Raw genomic sequence first — 17,428 nt, 5'->3', positions numbered from 1 at the left:
CACTCTCTCTCCATGTTGACTCTCCTCCTTTATATCCCTGTAGCGATTGATACCAAAGGCACTTTGTTTGGAGTTTCATGGAGCACAGGCTAGGCCATTTTCCCATGGGGCTCAGATCCAGACCGCTTGAGAGGTCTATGTCTTGTGAGGGGATCTTACCAGGTGGCCTGAAGTGCAAATTGCCCCACCCATCCTATAGGCATCGTCACACACCAAGTGGATGCTGCAAAAACTTCTTCCATTTCTCAGTCACATAGTCTCTGTCGTAGGCAGGTGAGGCTCCTTGTGCCGGCTGTTAAAAGGGATCCAAAAGTCCAACTGGATCTCCAGGGCTTTGACATTCTGCCCTTCCCCACCGCTGCCCCCACTGCCCCCCGTTCTCTCACAGCCCGTGAGGTGTTCTTGAGGCCCTCCTTCCCCAGAAAGCTCAGCAAAGCCCAGAACATTGCCATGGAGCTTCTCTGAGGTGGGACCCCCTAGATGATTTAGTGGCCTATCAAGTGGATTTGGATTGTTTATTGGAAATACCCATTATTTATGGTGGCTCATGGCCCTAAAAGCATTGGCACAGGCTGTTTTTAGGAATAAGACTAATAAATAATAATCTGGCCCATGATTTATCAGTATGGAGGAAGGGAGCCACTCACTTCCAGTTGGAGCAAAGAGCTCTGAAGGGACTGGATTCTCTTTCCAGAGAACTTGGAGGAAGTTCCTGTAGGGATTGGGGGATCTGGGTACAAAGAGTTCAAAGGAGATTATAAAAGAAAATCAAAGACACGTGCCTCTCCGTGCCTTATCCTTAATCCCCTTCCAGCCACATTTACAAGCTAAGTTTTCCAAATTTTCAGGTCCTCAGACCTGATTACTTATTTTTCAGATGACATCAGTTTTAATTTCCTTATCCCCAAAATATTTAAAAGTGAGAGGCAAGATGCAGTTAAGTTACGATTGAATCGGCTGCCTCAGGCATACTGAGCAGAGCTCAAATTCCTATTGAAAAATTTCCCTCCCTCCCTCCTTTCTTTCCTTCCTTTCTTCCCCTCCTCTTCCCCCTCCCTCCTCCTTCTCTCTCTCTCTCTCTCCTCAGTCTCTGTCCTTTGTAACCCAGATACGACAGGACACCATGGGCAGTCTCTGTCCATGCCCCTGTGCCCATCTTGAAGCAGGACTCGGTCCTTCAGCACATGCCTTCCCAAGAACAAATCCAGGATTCCCTGCGCACTCGTAAGGAAAGCGGGTTTGAACGACTCTTCACTGAAGATTCTGTGGAGAGGCAAATGAGGGAGTCACACCACAAATTACACAGCAGAAGTTAATGAAAATTTCTACGGGGCATCTCGGGCCTCCCACCCGGTTACTTATGTTTCTTCTTCTTTGGCGGCAGCCACCTCGTCTCCCTCTCTGCCCTTCCCCTCCCATCGCACTGGCTCTAGCCTTTTCTGGGTCCTGCATCTGACTCGAACACCCGCATCTCTTGTCTTAAGAAGGGAAATTTAACTCTGCTTTGGGAGCTCCCCTCTAGTATCTTCATACCCATTATTCTGCTCAACAGGCAAAGTTTCCTCCTTAGGATTTGCCCTCCTTGGAAGGTGACAGGGAATTTTTAGTAGATGAGAAATATTTTGTCAGTATTTCAAACAGTGTTTTTTTCACGTCATTCATTCCTTCGATAAGTGCGCATAGTAGAGTATATCTGACGACAGCTGTGGTCCTCCCAGAAGATGTCTCTCTCTGACCTTGCTCACTGTATAAAAAGCCATCCAAACTGCACGTGGTGGGGCCAGGGTGGGATGCAGGTCAGGGAGGTAATAGGGTTAGCAGCCACGTGGGGGTTCGGAGTTATGAGATCTTAAAACTGAAAGTGACCTTAGAAATCAATGGCAGGCATCTCCACCTGGGCCGCGGAACTGTTTCCTTTAGTCGGGAGGAATAAGAATCAGACTGAAGAAGGGATGTGGATCTTGAGCTCAGGGAGGACCTGATAAGCACAAATCAACAGGGAGGCGCTGCCCTCTTTGTAGGGGCAGGATTTGTAGAGGGGATGGGAAAGGCCTTAAAGGTGAAGTTCTGAGGGGTGTTGCTAACATATGTAGACAAAGGAAGAACTAACAAGGGGCAGTGTTACCTGTAAATAGTAAGTACAAATCCTTATCCAGTGCTTATTGGGCGAGGCAGTGTGGGATTGCCCAGGACTGTGCATGGGCTCATGGGCTGTGTGTGTGTCCACCCAGGCGTGGCAGGAAGGAGAAAACCACAGGGCTGTCTACCAACTGAGAAATACCGTGGTAGACTTTTCCAGCTTTGTCTCCTATAGAATTATGAGGTTGTCTCCAGATTCCTTAGCAGGCAATGATTTGACAGAGTTGCCTGGAGGACCTCAGGAAGCTTGGGCTGTGGTTCTGTGGGGGTGGGGACAGGGGCCCTGTTGATTAAACTTTCCCAGCTCTGTGCTAGCAGTGTCACCCACCAGCCATGCCCTCCATTGATAGGTAGAAAGTGATCAGTAATCGACATGGAAATGATGCCCAGAGCCTCAGGGGGCTAGACATGGGAACAGACATCTGGGCATGGACGACCCAACTGTGTTGTTGAAAGCAAGGCTGCTGGACCTGGATGATGGTGAGGATGATGATGTTCGGGACAGGAGGAGCTATTGTTTGCTGAGGGCCACCATGTGCCACGCTCTAGGCTGAGTGCTTTATAAGCACTACCATTGTGTCTTCAGGGCAACCCTATGAGGCAGTGTCATTTTCATTTTTATATAACTTCTCTCCTCTAATTACTTTCTGCATTTGAGCTCAAATATGTCTGATGTTAAAATCTGCACCTTACAACCATCTCTGTAGCAAAACAAAGCAAGCAAATAATCCCTCCCCTCAACACACTGCTGAGCCACAAATAGGGTGACGGGGTGCTCTGTCTGTTCAGCATGGCCTGCCATGGCCTCCAGGGCTGTTTACCTACATATGTGCCCTAATGTGGGTTTCAGGATGAAGGGGCGCATGGAGAGTGAGCCAGTATTCAGTGTTGCTGGCTCTGTAGGAGTGTTGCCATGTTTCTCAGGGCTCATGGGGACCAGGACAAGTGAGTACCTCTCATTTCCCCAGGTCCTTCCAGCCTCAGGGAGAAATCAAGGCCAGGATCACCATTGTGATAGTAGCCCTATAGGGTCTCTAAGTGTTCCCATTCTCATGTCCCCTCCCAGGGCCACGGGGCACCAGGGGCTCACGTCTTCCTCTTGCAGTGGCCTTAGTAGGCCTCTGCTCCTGCTTGGGCCACCGCTGATGCTGTTGGGCATCATCTCCTAATACTCAAGCAAATGAGTGAGGAGCTCACCGTGCTGGGTGGGGAAGCAGACCATAGAAATGCAGCATTCTTCTCCCCGGGAGCTTCTTCGGCCATGAGAGGGAGATGACACCTTGCTGCTCAGAGTAAATCTGGAAGAGACTTGGATGTTTGAAAAAGACTTTCACAGAGACTTGCTAAACGCAGCTCCTTGAAGGAAGTGGTGAATTCTTCATTCATCCAGTCATGGCACCTGGCACACAGCTGGTGCTCAATGAATAGAACAGTGACAGATCTTTCTTAGGTGCATCATGTTAGGCGGGGGGTGGAGGGTGGGGAGGTGAAAGAGGATGTGCGGTGTAAACATTAATCCATCAAAGATCCTGATTTCACAGTGTGGTGTAGTGGAAACTGTTTTTGGAGACCCACAGATCTGGGTTCAGATCTTACCTCTGTCACTTACTGACTGTGTGATCTTGAGCAAGCCTCTAACATCTCTGGGCCTTAGTTCCCTTTATCAGTGAAAGTGAGACATAATACAGTATTTCCCCTTATCCAGGGGCCATACATTCCAAAACTTCCAGTGGGTGCCTGAAACTGTGGACAGTACCAAACCCTATATATGCTATGTTTTTTCCCTATACAAACTTGTTTAAGGTGTGACAGCAAAACTAAAACAAATTTCTTTTTCCTTCTTCACAATTTTCTTTTTTAAAGACTGACCCCTGAGCTAATATATCTTGCCAATCTTCTTTTTCTTCTTCTTCTTTTTCTCCCCAAAGCCCCGCAGTACATAGTTGTATATTCTGGTTGTGAGTGCCTCTGGTTGTGGTATGTGGGACGCCGCCTCAGCATGGCCTGATGAGCGGTGCCATGTCCACACCCAGGATTTGAACCTGCGAAACCCTTGGCCGCCAAAGTGGAGCACATGAACTTCACCTCTTGGCCACGGTGCCGGCCCCCCGCTTCACAATTTTATGGGTTGAAGATTTGTTTTTGCTTTAGGAAGTATGGACACTTTAACTATGTTAATTCTTCCAATCCAGGAGCACAGAATATCTTTCCATTTCTTTGTGTCTTCTTTGATTTTTTTCAATAATGTTTTATAGTTTTCAGTGTCCAGATCTTTCACCTCTTTGGTTAAGTTTATTCCTAAGTATGTTATTCTTTTTGTTGCAACTGTAGATGGGATTGCATTCTTAATTTCTCTTTCTGCTACTTTGTTGTTAGTGTTTAGAAACACAAGTGATTTTGTATGTTGATTTTGTATCCTGCAACTTGACTGTATTCATTTATTATTTCTAAAAGTTTTTTAGTGGATTCTTTACGGTTTTCAATATATAAAATCATGTCATCTGCAAAGAGTGACAGTTTCACTTCTTCTTTTCCAATATGGATTCCTTTTATTTCTTTTTCTTGCCTGATTGCTCTGGCTAGGACTTCCACTACTATGTTAAATAAGAGTGGTGACAGTGGCCATCCTTGTCTGGTTCCTGTTCTTAGAGGGATAGCCTGATTGTTCTGGCTCAGACTTCCAATACTGTGTTAAATAAGAGTGGTGAAAGTGGGCATCTTTATCTGGTTCCTGTTCTTAGAGGGATGGTTTTCAGTTTTTCTCCGTTGAGAATGATATTTGCTGTGGGTTTGTCATATATGGCCTTTATTATGTTGAGATATTTTCCTTCTATACCCATTTTATTTAGAGTTTTTATCATAAATGGATGTTGTATCTTGTCAAATGCTTTCTCTGCATCTATTGAGATGATCATGTGATTTTTCTTCTTCATTTTGTTAATGTGATGTATCATGTTGATAGGTTTGTGGATGTTGAACTATCCTTACATCCCTGGAATGAAACCCACTTGATCATGATGTATGATTTTTTTTTTAAGATTTTATTTTTTCCTTTTTCTCCCCAAAGCCCCCCAGTACATAGTTGTATATTCTTCGTTGTGGGTCCTTCTAGTTGTGTCATGTGGGACGCTGCCTCAGCGTGGTTTGATGAGCAATGCCATGTCCGCGCCCAGGATTTGAACCAACGAAACACTGGGCTGCCTGCAGCGGAGCGCACGAACTTAACCACTCAGCCACGGGGCCAGCCCCTGATGTATGATCTTTTTAATGTATTGTTGTATTCAATTTTCTGGTGTTTTGTTGAGGATTTTTGCATCGATGTTCATCAGTGATATTGGCCTGTAATTTTCTTTTTTTGTGTTGTCCTTGTCTGGTTTTTGGTATCAGGATAATGTTGGCTTCATAGAATGAGTAAGGAAACCTCTCCTCCTCTTCAATATTTTGGAAGAGTTTGAGAAGGATAGGTATTAAGTCTTCTTTGAATGTTTGATAGAATTCACCAGGAAAGCTATCTGGTCCTGGACTTTTATTTTTTGGGAGGTTTTTGACTACTGTTTTGATCTCCTTACTGGTCATTGGTCTATTCAAATTCTCTACTTCTTCGTGGTCCAGTTTTGGAAGGTTGTATGTTTCTAAGAATTTAGCTGTTTCTTCTAGATTATCCAATTTGCTGGTATATAGCTTTTCATAGTATCTCTTATTATCTTTTGTATTTCTGCGGTTTACATTGTAATTTCTCCTCTTTCATTTCTGATTTTGTTTATTTGAGCCTTCTCTCTTTTTTTCTTGGTGAGTCTAGCTAAGGGTTTGTCAATTTTCTTTATCTTTTCAAAGAACCAGCTCTTGGTTTCATTAATTTTTTCTATTGTTTTTTAGTCTCTATTTCATTTATTTCTGCTCTGATTTTTTTATTTCCTTTCTTCTCCTGATTTTGGGCTTTGTTTGTTCTTCTTTTTCCAGTACCTTTAGATGTGCTGTTAGATTGTTTATTGGGGATTTTTCGTCTTTGTTGAGGTTGGCCTGAATTGCTATAAACTTCCCCCATAGAACAGCTTGTGGTGTATCCCATAGATTTTGGCATGTCACGTTTTCATTTTCATTTGTCTCTAGGAATTTTTTTATTTCTCCCTTGATTTCTTCATTGACCCAATCATTGTTCAGTAGCACTTTGTTTAATCTCCACATTTTTTTGGCTTTTCTGATTTTCTTCCTGTAGTTTATTTCTAGTTTCATACCTTTGTGGTCAGAAAAGATGCATGGTATTATTTTGATTTTCTTAAATTTATTGAGATTTGTTTTGTGGCCTAATATGTGGTCAATCCTGGAGACTGTTCCATGTGCATTTGAAAAGAATGTGTATTCTGGGTTTTTTTGGATGGAATGTTCTATATATATCCACTAAGTCCATCTGGTCAAATGTGTCATTTAAGGCCAGTGTTTCCTTATTGATCTTCTGTTTGGATGATCTATCCATTGGTGTAAGTGGAGTGTTAAAGTCTCCTACTATTATTGTGTTACTGTCTATTTCTCCTTTTATGTCTGTTAGTAATTGCTTTATATATTTAGGTGCTCCTATGTTGGGTGCATAGATATTTGCAAGTGTAATATCCTCTTATTGGATTGTTCCCTTTATCATTATGCAGTGCCCATCTTTGTCTCTTGTTACAGTTTTTGTTTTAAAGTCTATTTTGTCTGATATAAGTATTGCTACCCCTGCTTTCTTTTCTTTGCCATTTGCATGGAATATCTTTTTCCATCCTTTCACTTTCAGTTTGTGAGTGTCTTTAGGTCTGAAGTGTGTCTCTTGTATGCAGCATATATATGGGTCCTGTTTCTTTCTCTAATTTGCCACCCTATCCCTTTTGATTGGAGCATTTAGTCCACTGACATTTAAAGTAGCTATTGATAAATGTGTATTTATTGCCATTTTGTTACTTTTTTTTTCCTGGATGTTTTAGTAGTTCTTCTCTGTTCCTTTCTTTTTCTCTTGCTCTCTTCCTTGTGGTTTCATGACTTTCTTTAGTAATGTTTTATTTCTTTTATCTTACTTATTTATTATAGGTTTCTGATTTGTGATTACCGTGAGGATCCTATATAATATTCTATGTATATAACAGTCTATATTGAGTTGATAGACTCTTTAGCTTGACCTCTTTCTAAAAGCTTTACTTTTTCACTCCCCTCCTCCCACATTTTATGTTTTTGAAATCATATCTAATCTCTTGTTTTGTGTGTCTATCCATTACCCTCTTATCATTGAAATAGGTAATTTTAGTACTTTTGTCTTTTAACCTTCATATTATCTTCACAGGTGGTTGATCTGTTACCTTTACTATATTTTTACATATATCAGTGATTTTATTGCCTGGTTTTTTGGGAGATTTTCTTGATAACTTTTTTATCCCTATTTGTGGTCATTGCTTTCCTGCTTAAATAAATCCCTTCAGCATTTCTTGTAGAACTGGTTTCTTGATGATAAACTCCTTTAATTTTTGCTTGTCTTTGAAGCTCTTTATTTCTCTTTCCATTCCCAATGACAACCTTGAGGGATAGAGTATTCTTGGCTGTAAGTTTTTTCTTTTTAGCACTTTAAATATGTCATGCCATTCTCTTCCTGCCTGTAGGGTTTCAGCTGAGAAATTTGCTGATAGCCTTATAGGCTTTCCTTTGTATGTCACTTGTTGCCTTTCTCTTGCCATTTTCAGGATTCTCTCTTTATCTTTAATTTTGGACATTTTAATTCATGTGTCTTGGTGTGGGCCTCTTTGGGCTTATCTTGTTTGGAGCTCTCTGTGCTTCCTGTACTTGGATGTTTGTTTCCTTCCTTAGGTTAGGAAAATTTTCATCTATTATTTCTTCAAATAAATTTTCTGCCCCTTTATCTCTCTCTTCTCCTTCTGGGATACCTATAATACGAATATTAGTGCGCTTTATATTGTCCCAGAGTTCCCTTAGACTGTTCTCATTCTGTCTAATTCTTTTTTCTTTTTTCTGTTCAGCTTGGGTGATTTCCTCCAGTCTTTCATCTAGCTCGCTGATCCATTCTTCTGTATCTTCTACTCTGCTATTGAGTTCTTCTAGTGAATTTTTCATTTCCAGTATTGTATTCTTCATTTCTGATTGGTTCTTTTTTATATTTTCCAGTTCTTTGTTGATGAGCTCCCTGTGTTCATCCAGTCTTCTCCCAATATCTGTGAGCATCCTAATGAGTTTCTGTTTGAACTCTTTGTTGGATAGGTTGCTTATTTCTGTTTCATTTAGTCCTTTTTCTGAGGTTTTGTCCTGTTCCCTTGGTTGGAATGTATTCCTTTGTCTCTTCATTATGCCTCTTTCTCTGTGCTTATATCTATGTATTAGGTGAGTCGGCTATGTCTCCTGATCTTGGGGAAGTGGCCTTATGTAAGAGATGCCTTTTGAGGCCCAGCAGTGTGCTTCCCTCTCATCACCAGTCTAAATGATCCAGAAGTGACCCCTTTGTGGGCTGCTTGTGTCCTTCTGCTGTGGCAGGGTTGCTCTTAATGTGGATACCCAGGGAGTCTAGTCTTTCCTTCCCTGGCCAGCTGTTTGTAAATCCAGTTTGGGGAGCCTCAGCACCATTGGCTACAAGGTCTAACAGCACACTTCTGTTGCAGTTTTCCTTCTAATTGGGTAGGTACCCAGTGTAGCTTGTTGCTAGGCTCAGGGGCTTACAGTTGCTATAGGTCTCAAGCCTACAAGGCTATTGTCAGTTCTCTTAGGAGTGCAGCCGAGTGGGGCTGGCCCTAGGCATGGGAGCACTCAATTGTTTCAGGTTTTGGAAGGTGGGGCTCATCCTTTTTATGGCTATTTGTGAAGCACAGCTGTTCTGCCACTGATAAGCCTCACTCCTCACAGGACCACACACACTGTCAACACAGTCCTGGTCTGTGCACACTTCCAAACCCCCTGGAGCATACCCTGACACCCCTTTGCAGAAGCCCCCACCTCTCCACCAATGTCCCCCACAGTTCATCTGGTCCTCACACAGGCCACAGAGGCGGACACACTTGCCTGCCTGTAGAGGATCAAGATACCCAGTCAATGCAGGCCAACAAGTAGCCTGAGGGCTTGCTGTTGGGTAGCACTGGTCCCTAGGGCTGGCTGCTTGCCCTGGCTGAACTGGATTAAATCTGTGCTCTAGTAGACCCCCTGGGCTAAAAGGCCAGGGGGAGAATTTCAATGGTGTCTGCCGGGGTTTGTGTCAGCACGCCTGGACCAGGTCACAACAATGGCCACCTCCCAATCTCTCCTCTCACTGAGATGCACCCAGAGCCCACCAGGTGAGTGTCTTTTCACCAAAGGACTGTCAGCCTTCTCTCCAGTGATTTTAGGTTGCTGAGATGGTGAGTTTGTGTGTGAGCCCTTTAAGACCTGGGTCTTTTTGTCTTTCATCCAATAGCTTTTCTAGGGGTATCCCTGCTGCAGTTAATAGCCAATGAAGCCAGATAGTAAGACCTTCGTCTCAGTTGTGCTGAGTCTGAAGGATGCTTATAGCCATATTGGCCCCTGCTCCAGACCTCAGTCCTCCAGGGAGGGCTTCGTGCCTTAGGGTGGCTCCTGCTTGGCCCGCTGAGAAACTCTGCTGCTCCTGAAGGTGACTTTTTTCTCTCCAGCAGGAATTTCTGCCTCTTCCACCTTAGTCAGGACTGTCCCTTGTTGTGGGGGTTCTGTTTATCCAGTTTTCAGTTTTCTATCCAGGGTAATTTTTCCAAAAATAGTTGTAACCTGGTTGTGTTCTTGGGAGGAGATGAGTTTAGAGGCTGCTTATGCTGCCATCTTGATGAGATCTCTATTGTGATTTTTAAAGGGCATGGATATAGGTAATTAATGTACAGAAATATAAAATACTGTAGAAGAAAACACAGAGAGATTACCAGCTGAAGGCATCTGGGGAGGCTTCAGGAAGGTGATTATGGGTAACATTTGATCTGGATGTTAAAGGATGTGAAGGATTTGTGTATGAAGAGATGGGTCAAGGAAGGGCATTCAAGAGGAGACCACAGGGCCTTATGGCCACTTTTCTAATAATTCCTACAAAACTGTCTGTGATTCAGGTGGGCACACAAGTCAGGCGGGTCTACACACTGGTCTCATCTGGACACACAACTCCCTGGCTGGTATGAGCCCAGCTCTTTGGCCCTGTGCTCAGCACGCTTTCAAGCTATATTTATCAGTGCACGTGATGCAAGATCAGTATTTTCCTTCTACCACTGAAGAGTGTGGCCCAGTAATGTCTTATCTTTGCCAAGCTATTTGTTATGGTCCATGGAGACACCACTAAGCACTCTGCACATCTGTCCACTGGAGCATGCCCTGGATCTCGAATCTTCTGAAGGCACTGCTGAAGTTTCTGCTCATTGTTTCTCAGAGTCCTTTTAGAGAGCATTGACTGACTCCTCTGCTTGGACCTGATGGAACACACCAGCTCTATGAGCCCCAGTTTGAGACATTAGGCTCAGGCTGCATTTATTTCACTCATCTGATGATCCTTCATCATTTGAGTCAATGAACTATCCAGAGCACATGCAGATGAGTACTTGCCAGCTAAAAATGAAGGAGAAGAGAATGAGGAACAATGCCATGGTGCCCAAGACAAGTCTTTACTGCTTCTTGACTCTAGTTCAGTGGTGAACAAGCCTTTTCAATCAGGGACCTTTTTTCAAGTAAAATCTTATAGAACTGGCAATTATACAGTAAAAGTGAATTCCCCTTGATGAAGCAGCCGGGGTGGGAGGAAGTTCTGCTTGCTCAGACTCCTCTTTGAGGGGCACAGTGTGAAACCATGGCTTGAGTGGATAAGAGAAAGGAAGTGAAAGGAGAAAGGTGATGATCATATGTACCGTTGGCCTTCTGTAGCCTGGTAAGCCATTTGGGACCTTCTAGATGAGTTCAATTGTAATGTGCCAGGAAGATGGATCTCTTGGTTTCTACTCTGAAGGAGTAAGCTGAGAGACAATGGCTCATGTCACGGGGTCAAAACTCTGGAGAAGTAAGAAATTTGTCTTTCAGTGTTATCAACTTTGCTCTTCTCTTTCAGAGGTTCCAAAAACAGAACAGACTTTTGAAGAGCGTCTGATACTCAAAGCTTTCTTGCTAAAGTTTGTCAATGCCTACTCGCCCATCTTCTACGTGGCCTTTTTCAAGGGGAGGTGAGTATATTAGTGTCATACATGGAAGAGCAATTGGTCACTAATACTGAGTCCTCCATTACAGTCAGCCTGTCCCCATTGTTAATTCACATCCGCAGCCCCATTCCCCACTCCCATCCCCACCTGGCTGTTCATGAAGCAGTGGCATTAGCACTAAATCGTTTTGGATTAGTGGCTTCAGATTCTGATAAACATGGAGCCTTTAAAGGGATTTGGTTTTGGGCTCTGCAGGGCTAGTCTTAGAATAATTTGTGTCTCCCAACTTTGAGGATGAGGGGAGAGGGAATTTCACGTATAGCCAGTGACTCTTAGGTCTTGCAATGCAATTCTGATGCTAACTGCCTAGAGTTAGTGCAGGCTTCACCGATTAAGGGCACAGTCTTCCATAAGGCTGCCCTCACTTCAGACATTGGCTGCAAGCTCTGGGGTTCCCAGGCCACTAATGATTCTGACCAACTGGCTACAACCAGTAACCCTTTAGGTTTGATAATTCACTAGAACAACTTACAGAACTCAGGAATGTGCTATGCTTAAAATTACAGTTTTGGGGCCGGCCCAGTGGTTAAGTTCGCATGTTCCACTTTGGTGGCCCGGGGTTCACCAGTTCGGATCCCAGGTGCAAACCTACGCACTGCTTGTCAAGCCATGCTGTAGCAAGTGTCACACATATAAAGTAGAGGAAGATGGGCATAGATGTTAGCTCAGGGCCAGTCTTCCTTAGCAAAAAGAGGAGGATTGGCTGTAGGTGTTAGCTCAGGACTAATCTTCCTCAAAAAAAAATTATAGTTTTGCTATAGCAAAGGGATACAAATCCAAACCAGCAAATAGGAGAGGCACATAGGGCAAGGTCTGGTAGGGTCTTAAAAAGAGGCTTCCATGTCCTCAGGGTGTGTCAGCTTCCTGGCTCATCAATGATCAATGTATACCACCAAGCAGGAAGCTCATCCAAGCTTCAGTGTCTGGAGTTTTTATTGGGTTCCGTTATGTAGGCATGATTGATTGAATCATTGGTCATGTGATTGAACTCCATCTCCAGTCCTCCGCCCCTCCCTTGAGGTCAGGCTGCTTTTGCTTAACTCAAAGCCCCAACTCTCTAATCACATGGTTGGTTTTTCTGGCATGGCGTCCCCCATCTTGAATGATCTCATTAGCATAAACTTAGGTATAGTTCCAGGGACCAATCATGAATAACAAAGACACTCCTCTTGGGAAACTCTAACGATTTAGAGGCTCCTCCAGGAACCAGGGACAAGGGCCATTCAAATTCTTTATTGTACAATAGATCTGGAAGTAAAATCCCTTCTGATAAATATTTTTCATGGTCAGGTCAGTTGGCTACCTATAAGGAGATTTCCCCATAGGCATCAACTATGTTAGGAAAGCTTCGCCAGAACTAAAAGCTCATCAACCAGGCACTGATAGCAAGAACTGTCGTCATCTACATTTGATAATTTCTCATCAATGTGTTTGTGACCCAAAACATAGTCCCCTTCCTAGGACCTCTGCCCTTGACGCTCATGAAATTATAGTAGCAGAGAAACTGTCCGTATTAATGATTATATACTTCTTTGTTGTTTTCCAGGATTTAACATCAGTAGCAAACTGCATAGGTATGATATTCCAGGCCAAAAAAAAAAAAAAAAAATAGAGTCCTGACCCTTAGATAAACTTGTCATATGTTGAAAGTCTTATCAACAGCACACTGCAGTCTGCAGTAACTGTTGTAATAAGACACGTGGAAAAAGTGTTAGGGGGACACTTAGTTATGAACAAAGACAAGAAGACTTTGCAGAGAAGCAAGGATTTAAGCTGAGCCTCAAATAGATGAGTAGTATTTCAACAGGTGGACAAGGGATGACATTTGAATTCAGTAGGATTCATCTGATTACCTGTCTCTTACCTTTCTCCTTCCCCCTCCTGCCCAGTCTTCTTATCCCCCAATAAAATAGACACTTAGGTCTTAGAAGAGGAACGAGGTAGGCTTCTTCCATTCCTTTGAGTATTTTCAGTAAGAAGTCTAGATTTTTTCTTTTCTGACCCCAGGAATCTCCAATTGCAACTTTAGACCATTTTATCCTTCATTTCCTGGGAAATCAGATGCCCTCACCGAGGCGTTGCAATCAGGACTCAATTCTTGACACCAGTTAAGGGAAAAAGGTACACAGACAGTATACTTAGAGATAATCCAAACTTCATGGTCTTTAGGCTCAGAAGTTATCACGCACACACTCACACACATGCACGCACACACAGACATTTGTGACCTTTCCAGCCCCACAGTAGCCCCATCCTCAGCCCCTATCCCTTGGAATTTGACTTGGTTAAGAGGTGAGCCCTAGATGTTATAGGTGATTGTTAGCTGATGACAGGGTATGAATTCCTGTCCCTGGGTGATTTAGCACCCGCCCTGGCAGTACTTTCCTAGAGGACATTGGGCGATGGCTATTCCACTCAGAAGATATACATACCCTCAAGCAGTCCTGACTTTGTCTTTCCCTAACTCTTCCCCCACTTCTCGATTTCAGGTTTGTGGGCAGACCTGGAAGCTATGTTTATGTGTTTGATGGTTACCGCATGGAAGAGGCAAGTACAGCCACTGGTGTTTCATGCATGGCTAGTGGTTTGTAGGTGCGCCTGCTCCCCCAGTCCCATCCTTATCCCCACTGCAGCATGGTTTAGTTCACATCCTTGCTTCTCTGAGCTCCACTTGATCTAACTGCTTATTCCTTTATCTTCTCCTCCCTGCAGTGTGCTCCAGGGGGCTGCCTCATGGAGCTCTGCATTCAGCTCAGCATCATCATGTTGGGAAAGCAATTGATCCAGAACAACATCTTCGAGATCGGAGTCCCGTATGTAATGAACACTTCTCATTCTCCTCCTTGCTGTCAGGGCCTAGCCCAGCAGTGCCAGACTTTCAGCAGGATTTTTATGGCTTCTCCTCTTCTAAGATAGCTTGGCTATTTACTCCTCTGTCCACTTGCCAGTAACTTTCCCATGATGCAGGGCTCCTCCCACAAGCCTTGTTTGCCAATCTGGTTTGGGCTGTTTCAGGCTTACTTGCTTAATTACACATAGCAAGTAAGTGGCAGAGCAAAGAATCATGTATCTCTGACCTCAAGGTGCATAGCATTGTTGTAAGTATAGTTGACATACGATATTATATTAGTTTCAGGTGTACAATATAGAGGTTCAACATTTACATACATTATGAAATGATCACCACAATAAGTCTAGTTACCATCTGTCACCATACACAATTAATACAATGTTATTGACTATATACCCCATGCTGTACATTACATCCCTATGATTTATTTATTTTACAACTGGAAGTTTGTACGTCTTAGTCCCCTTCACTTGTTTTGCCTGCCTCCCCACTCACTCCCCTCTGGCAACCACCAGTTTGTTCTCTATGAGTCTGTTTCTGTCTTGTTTTGTTTGTTTATTTTGTTTTTTTAGATTCCACACATAAGTGAAATCATAAGGTATTTGTCTTTCTCTGTCTGACTTATTTCACTTAGAATAAGACCCTGTAGGTCCATTCATGTTGTCACAAATGGCAAGACTTTATTCACTTTTATGACTGAGTAGTATTCCATTGTATGTATATGCCACAACTTCTTTATCCATTCATCTATCAGTGGGCACTTAGGTTGCTTCCGTATCTTGGCTATTGTAAATAATGCTGCAGTGAACATAGGGGTGCATATCTTTTCAAATTACTGTTTTCATTTTCTTCAGATAAATATACAGAAGTGGAATCCTGGATTGTATGGTAGTTCTATTTTTAATTTCCTCACTTAACTGTCAAGTTTTCCCAGCACCATTTATTGAAGAGACTGTCTTTTCCTTGTTATATATTCTTTCCTTTGTCATAGATTAATTGACCATATAAGTGTGAGTTTATTTCTGCACTCTCTATTCTGTTCCATTGATCTATGTGAATATTTTTGTGCCAGTACCATACTGTTTTGATTACTATAGCTTTGTACTACAGTTTGAAATCAGGAACATTATTATTTTCAGCTTTGTTCTTCTTTCACAAGATTGCTTTGGCTATTCAAAGTCTTTTGTAGTTCCACACAAATTTTAGGATTATGTATTCTATTTCTGTGAGAAATACCATTGGTATTTTAATAAGGATTGGCTTGAATCTGTAGATTGCTTTGGAGAGTTATGGACATTTTAACAATATTAATTCTTCCAATCCATGAGCATGGTATACCTTTCATTTGTGTCATCTTCAATTTCTTTCATCAATGTCTTATAGCTTTCAGAATACAGGTCTTTCACCGCTTTGGTTAAATTATTCCTAGATATTTTATTCTTTTTGATGTAATTGTAAATGAGATTGTTTTCTTTCTTTTTCTTCCTTTCTTCCTTCCTTCCTTCCTTCCTTCCTTCCTTCCCTCCTTTCCTTCTTTCCCTCTTTCCTTCCTTCCTTCCTCTTCCTCCCCCCCCTTCTTTTTTGGTGAGGAAGATTGGCCCTGAGTTAACATCTGTTGCCAATCTTCCTCTTTTTGCTTGAGGAAGATTGTTGCTGAGCTAGCATGCATGCCAGTCCTCCTCTGTTTTGTATGTGGGACATTGCCACAGCATGGCTTGATGAATGGTGTGGAAGTCCACGCCCTGGATCTGAACCTGTGAAACCTGGGCTGCAGAAGTGGAGAACCGGAACTTAATCACTACACCACTGGGCCAGCCCTGGGATTGTTTTCTTAATTTCTCTTTCTGATATTTCATTATTAGCATATAGAAACACAACAGATTTTTGTATATTAATTTTATATCTTGCGACTTTACTGAATTCATTTATTAGTTCTAATAGTTTTTTTGTGATGTCTTTAGGGCTTTCTATTTATAGTATCATGTCATCTGCAAATAGTAACAGTTTTACTTTTTCCTTTCTAATTTGGATGCATTTTATTTCTTTTTCTTGTCTGATTTCTGTGGCTAGGACTTCCAATACTATGTTGAATAAAAGTGGGCATTCTTGTCTTGTTTGTGATCCTAGAGGAAAAGCTTTCAGCTATTCTTAGTTGACTATGATGTTAGCTACAGGTTTGTCATATATGGCCTTTATTATGTTGAGGTATTTTCCCTCCATACCCACTTTGTTGAGAGCCTTTTTTTTTTTTTATCATAAATGGGTGTCAAATTTTGTCAAATGCTTTTCCTGCATCTATTGAGATGATCCTATGATTTTTATACAATGTTTTATTAATGTGGTATATCATGTTGATTGATTTGTGAGTGTTGAACCATACTTACATCCCTGGAATAAATCCCACTTGATCATGGCCTATGATCCTTTTAATGTGTAATGTTGAATTCAATTTGCTAATATTTATTGAGGATTTTTGCATCTGTATTCATCAAAGATATTGGCCTATAATTTTCTTTTTTTATAGTATCTTTGTCTGGTTTTGGTATCAAGGTAATGCTGGCCTAATAAAATGAATTTGGAAGTATTACTCCCTCTATAATTTTTTAGAATAGTTTGAGAAGGATAGGTATTAACTCTTATTTAAATGTTTGTTAGGATTCACCTGTGAAGCTGTCTGGTCTGGGACTTTCGTTTGTTGAAAGAGTTATGATCATTGATTCAATTTCATTACTAGTAATTGGTCTGTTCAGATTTTTATTTCTTCCTGATTCAGTCTTAGAAGATTGTGTGTTTTTAGGAATTTATCCATTTCTTCTAGGTTGTTCAATTTGTCATGCATGATTGTTCATAGTAGTCTCTTACTATCCATCCATAAAATTTTATGTGCTGTCTGTTCTCTCAGTGAATAAGTAAAGGAATCTTTCAGTGTGGTAGACAGATGAATATGAAAGCTCGAAACATAATGTAATCATTTAGAAAAATCTCTAAGAAATTGTGGAATATATGATCTTAGGAGGGGAAGGATGCCTAGTTGATAAAACAGAATGGATTTTCATGTGGATTCTCTCTTCCTTCCCTCCCATGTAGTTTTACAAATTTTATAGAAGAACTTCTTTCAATTAAGTTTCGCATTGAGACAGTCATGAAAATGAACACTGACTCACAGGCATTGAACCTAAAAGAAAAGAGGATACAACAAGTGAAAATCTACCCTCAGGTCAAAGGAAAATGTAAC

The 17,428-nt window shown here is 42.0% G+C and overlaps 1 protein-coding gene across 4 annotated transcripts in view; it reads left to right on the top strand.

Annotated features, from left to right (window-relative positions):
- ANO2 (anoctamin 2) overlaps positions 1-17,428 on the top strand; it is a 326,384-nt gene that overhangs the window by 264,157 nt on the left and 44,799 nt on the right. For all 4 annotated transcript variants that reach the window (XM_070618946.1, XM_070618948.1, XM_070618947.1 and 1 more), the window contains 3 exons: positions 11,195-11,306; positions 13,832-13,889; positions 14,055-14,155. In XM_070618946.1, the coding sequence (XP_070475047.1) occupies positions 11,195-11,306; positions 13,832-13,889; positions 14,055-14,155 (271 nt within the window). The remainder of the gene's footprint in view (positions 1-11,194; positions 11,307-13,831; positions 13,890-14,054; positions 14,156-17,428) is intronic.

Source organism: Equus przewalskii, chromosome 5, assembly GCF_037783145.1.
Source record: "Equus przewalskii isolate Varuska chromosome 5, EquPr2, whole genome shotgun sequence".
NCBI classification, from domain to species: Eukaryota; Metazoa; Chordata; class Mammalia; order Perissodactyla; family Equidae; genus Equus; species Equus przewalskii.
This window is presented reverse-complemented; position numbering and strand designations above follow the sequence as displayed.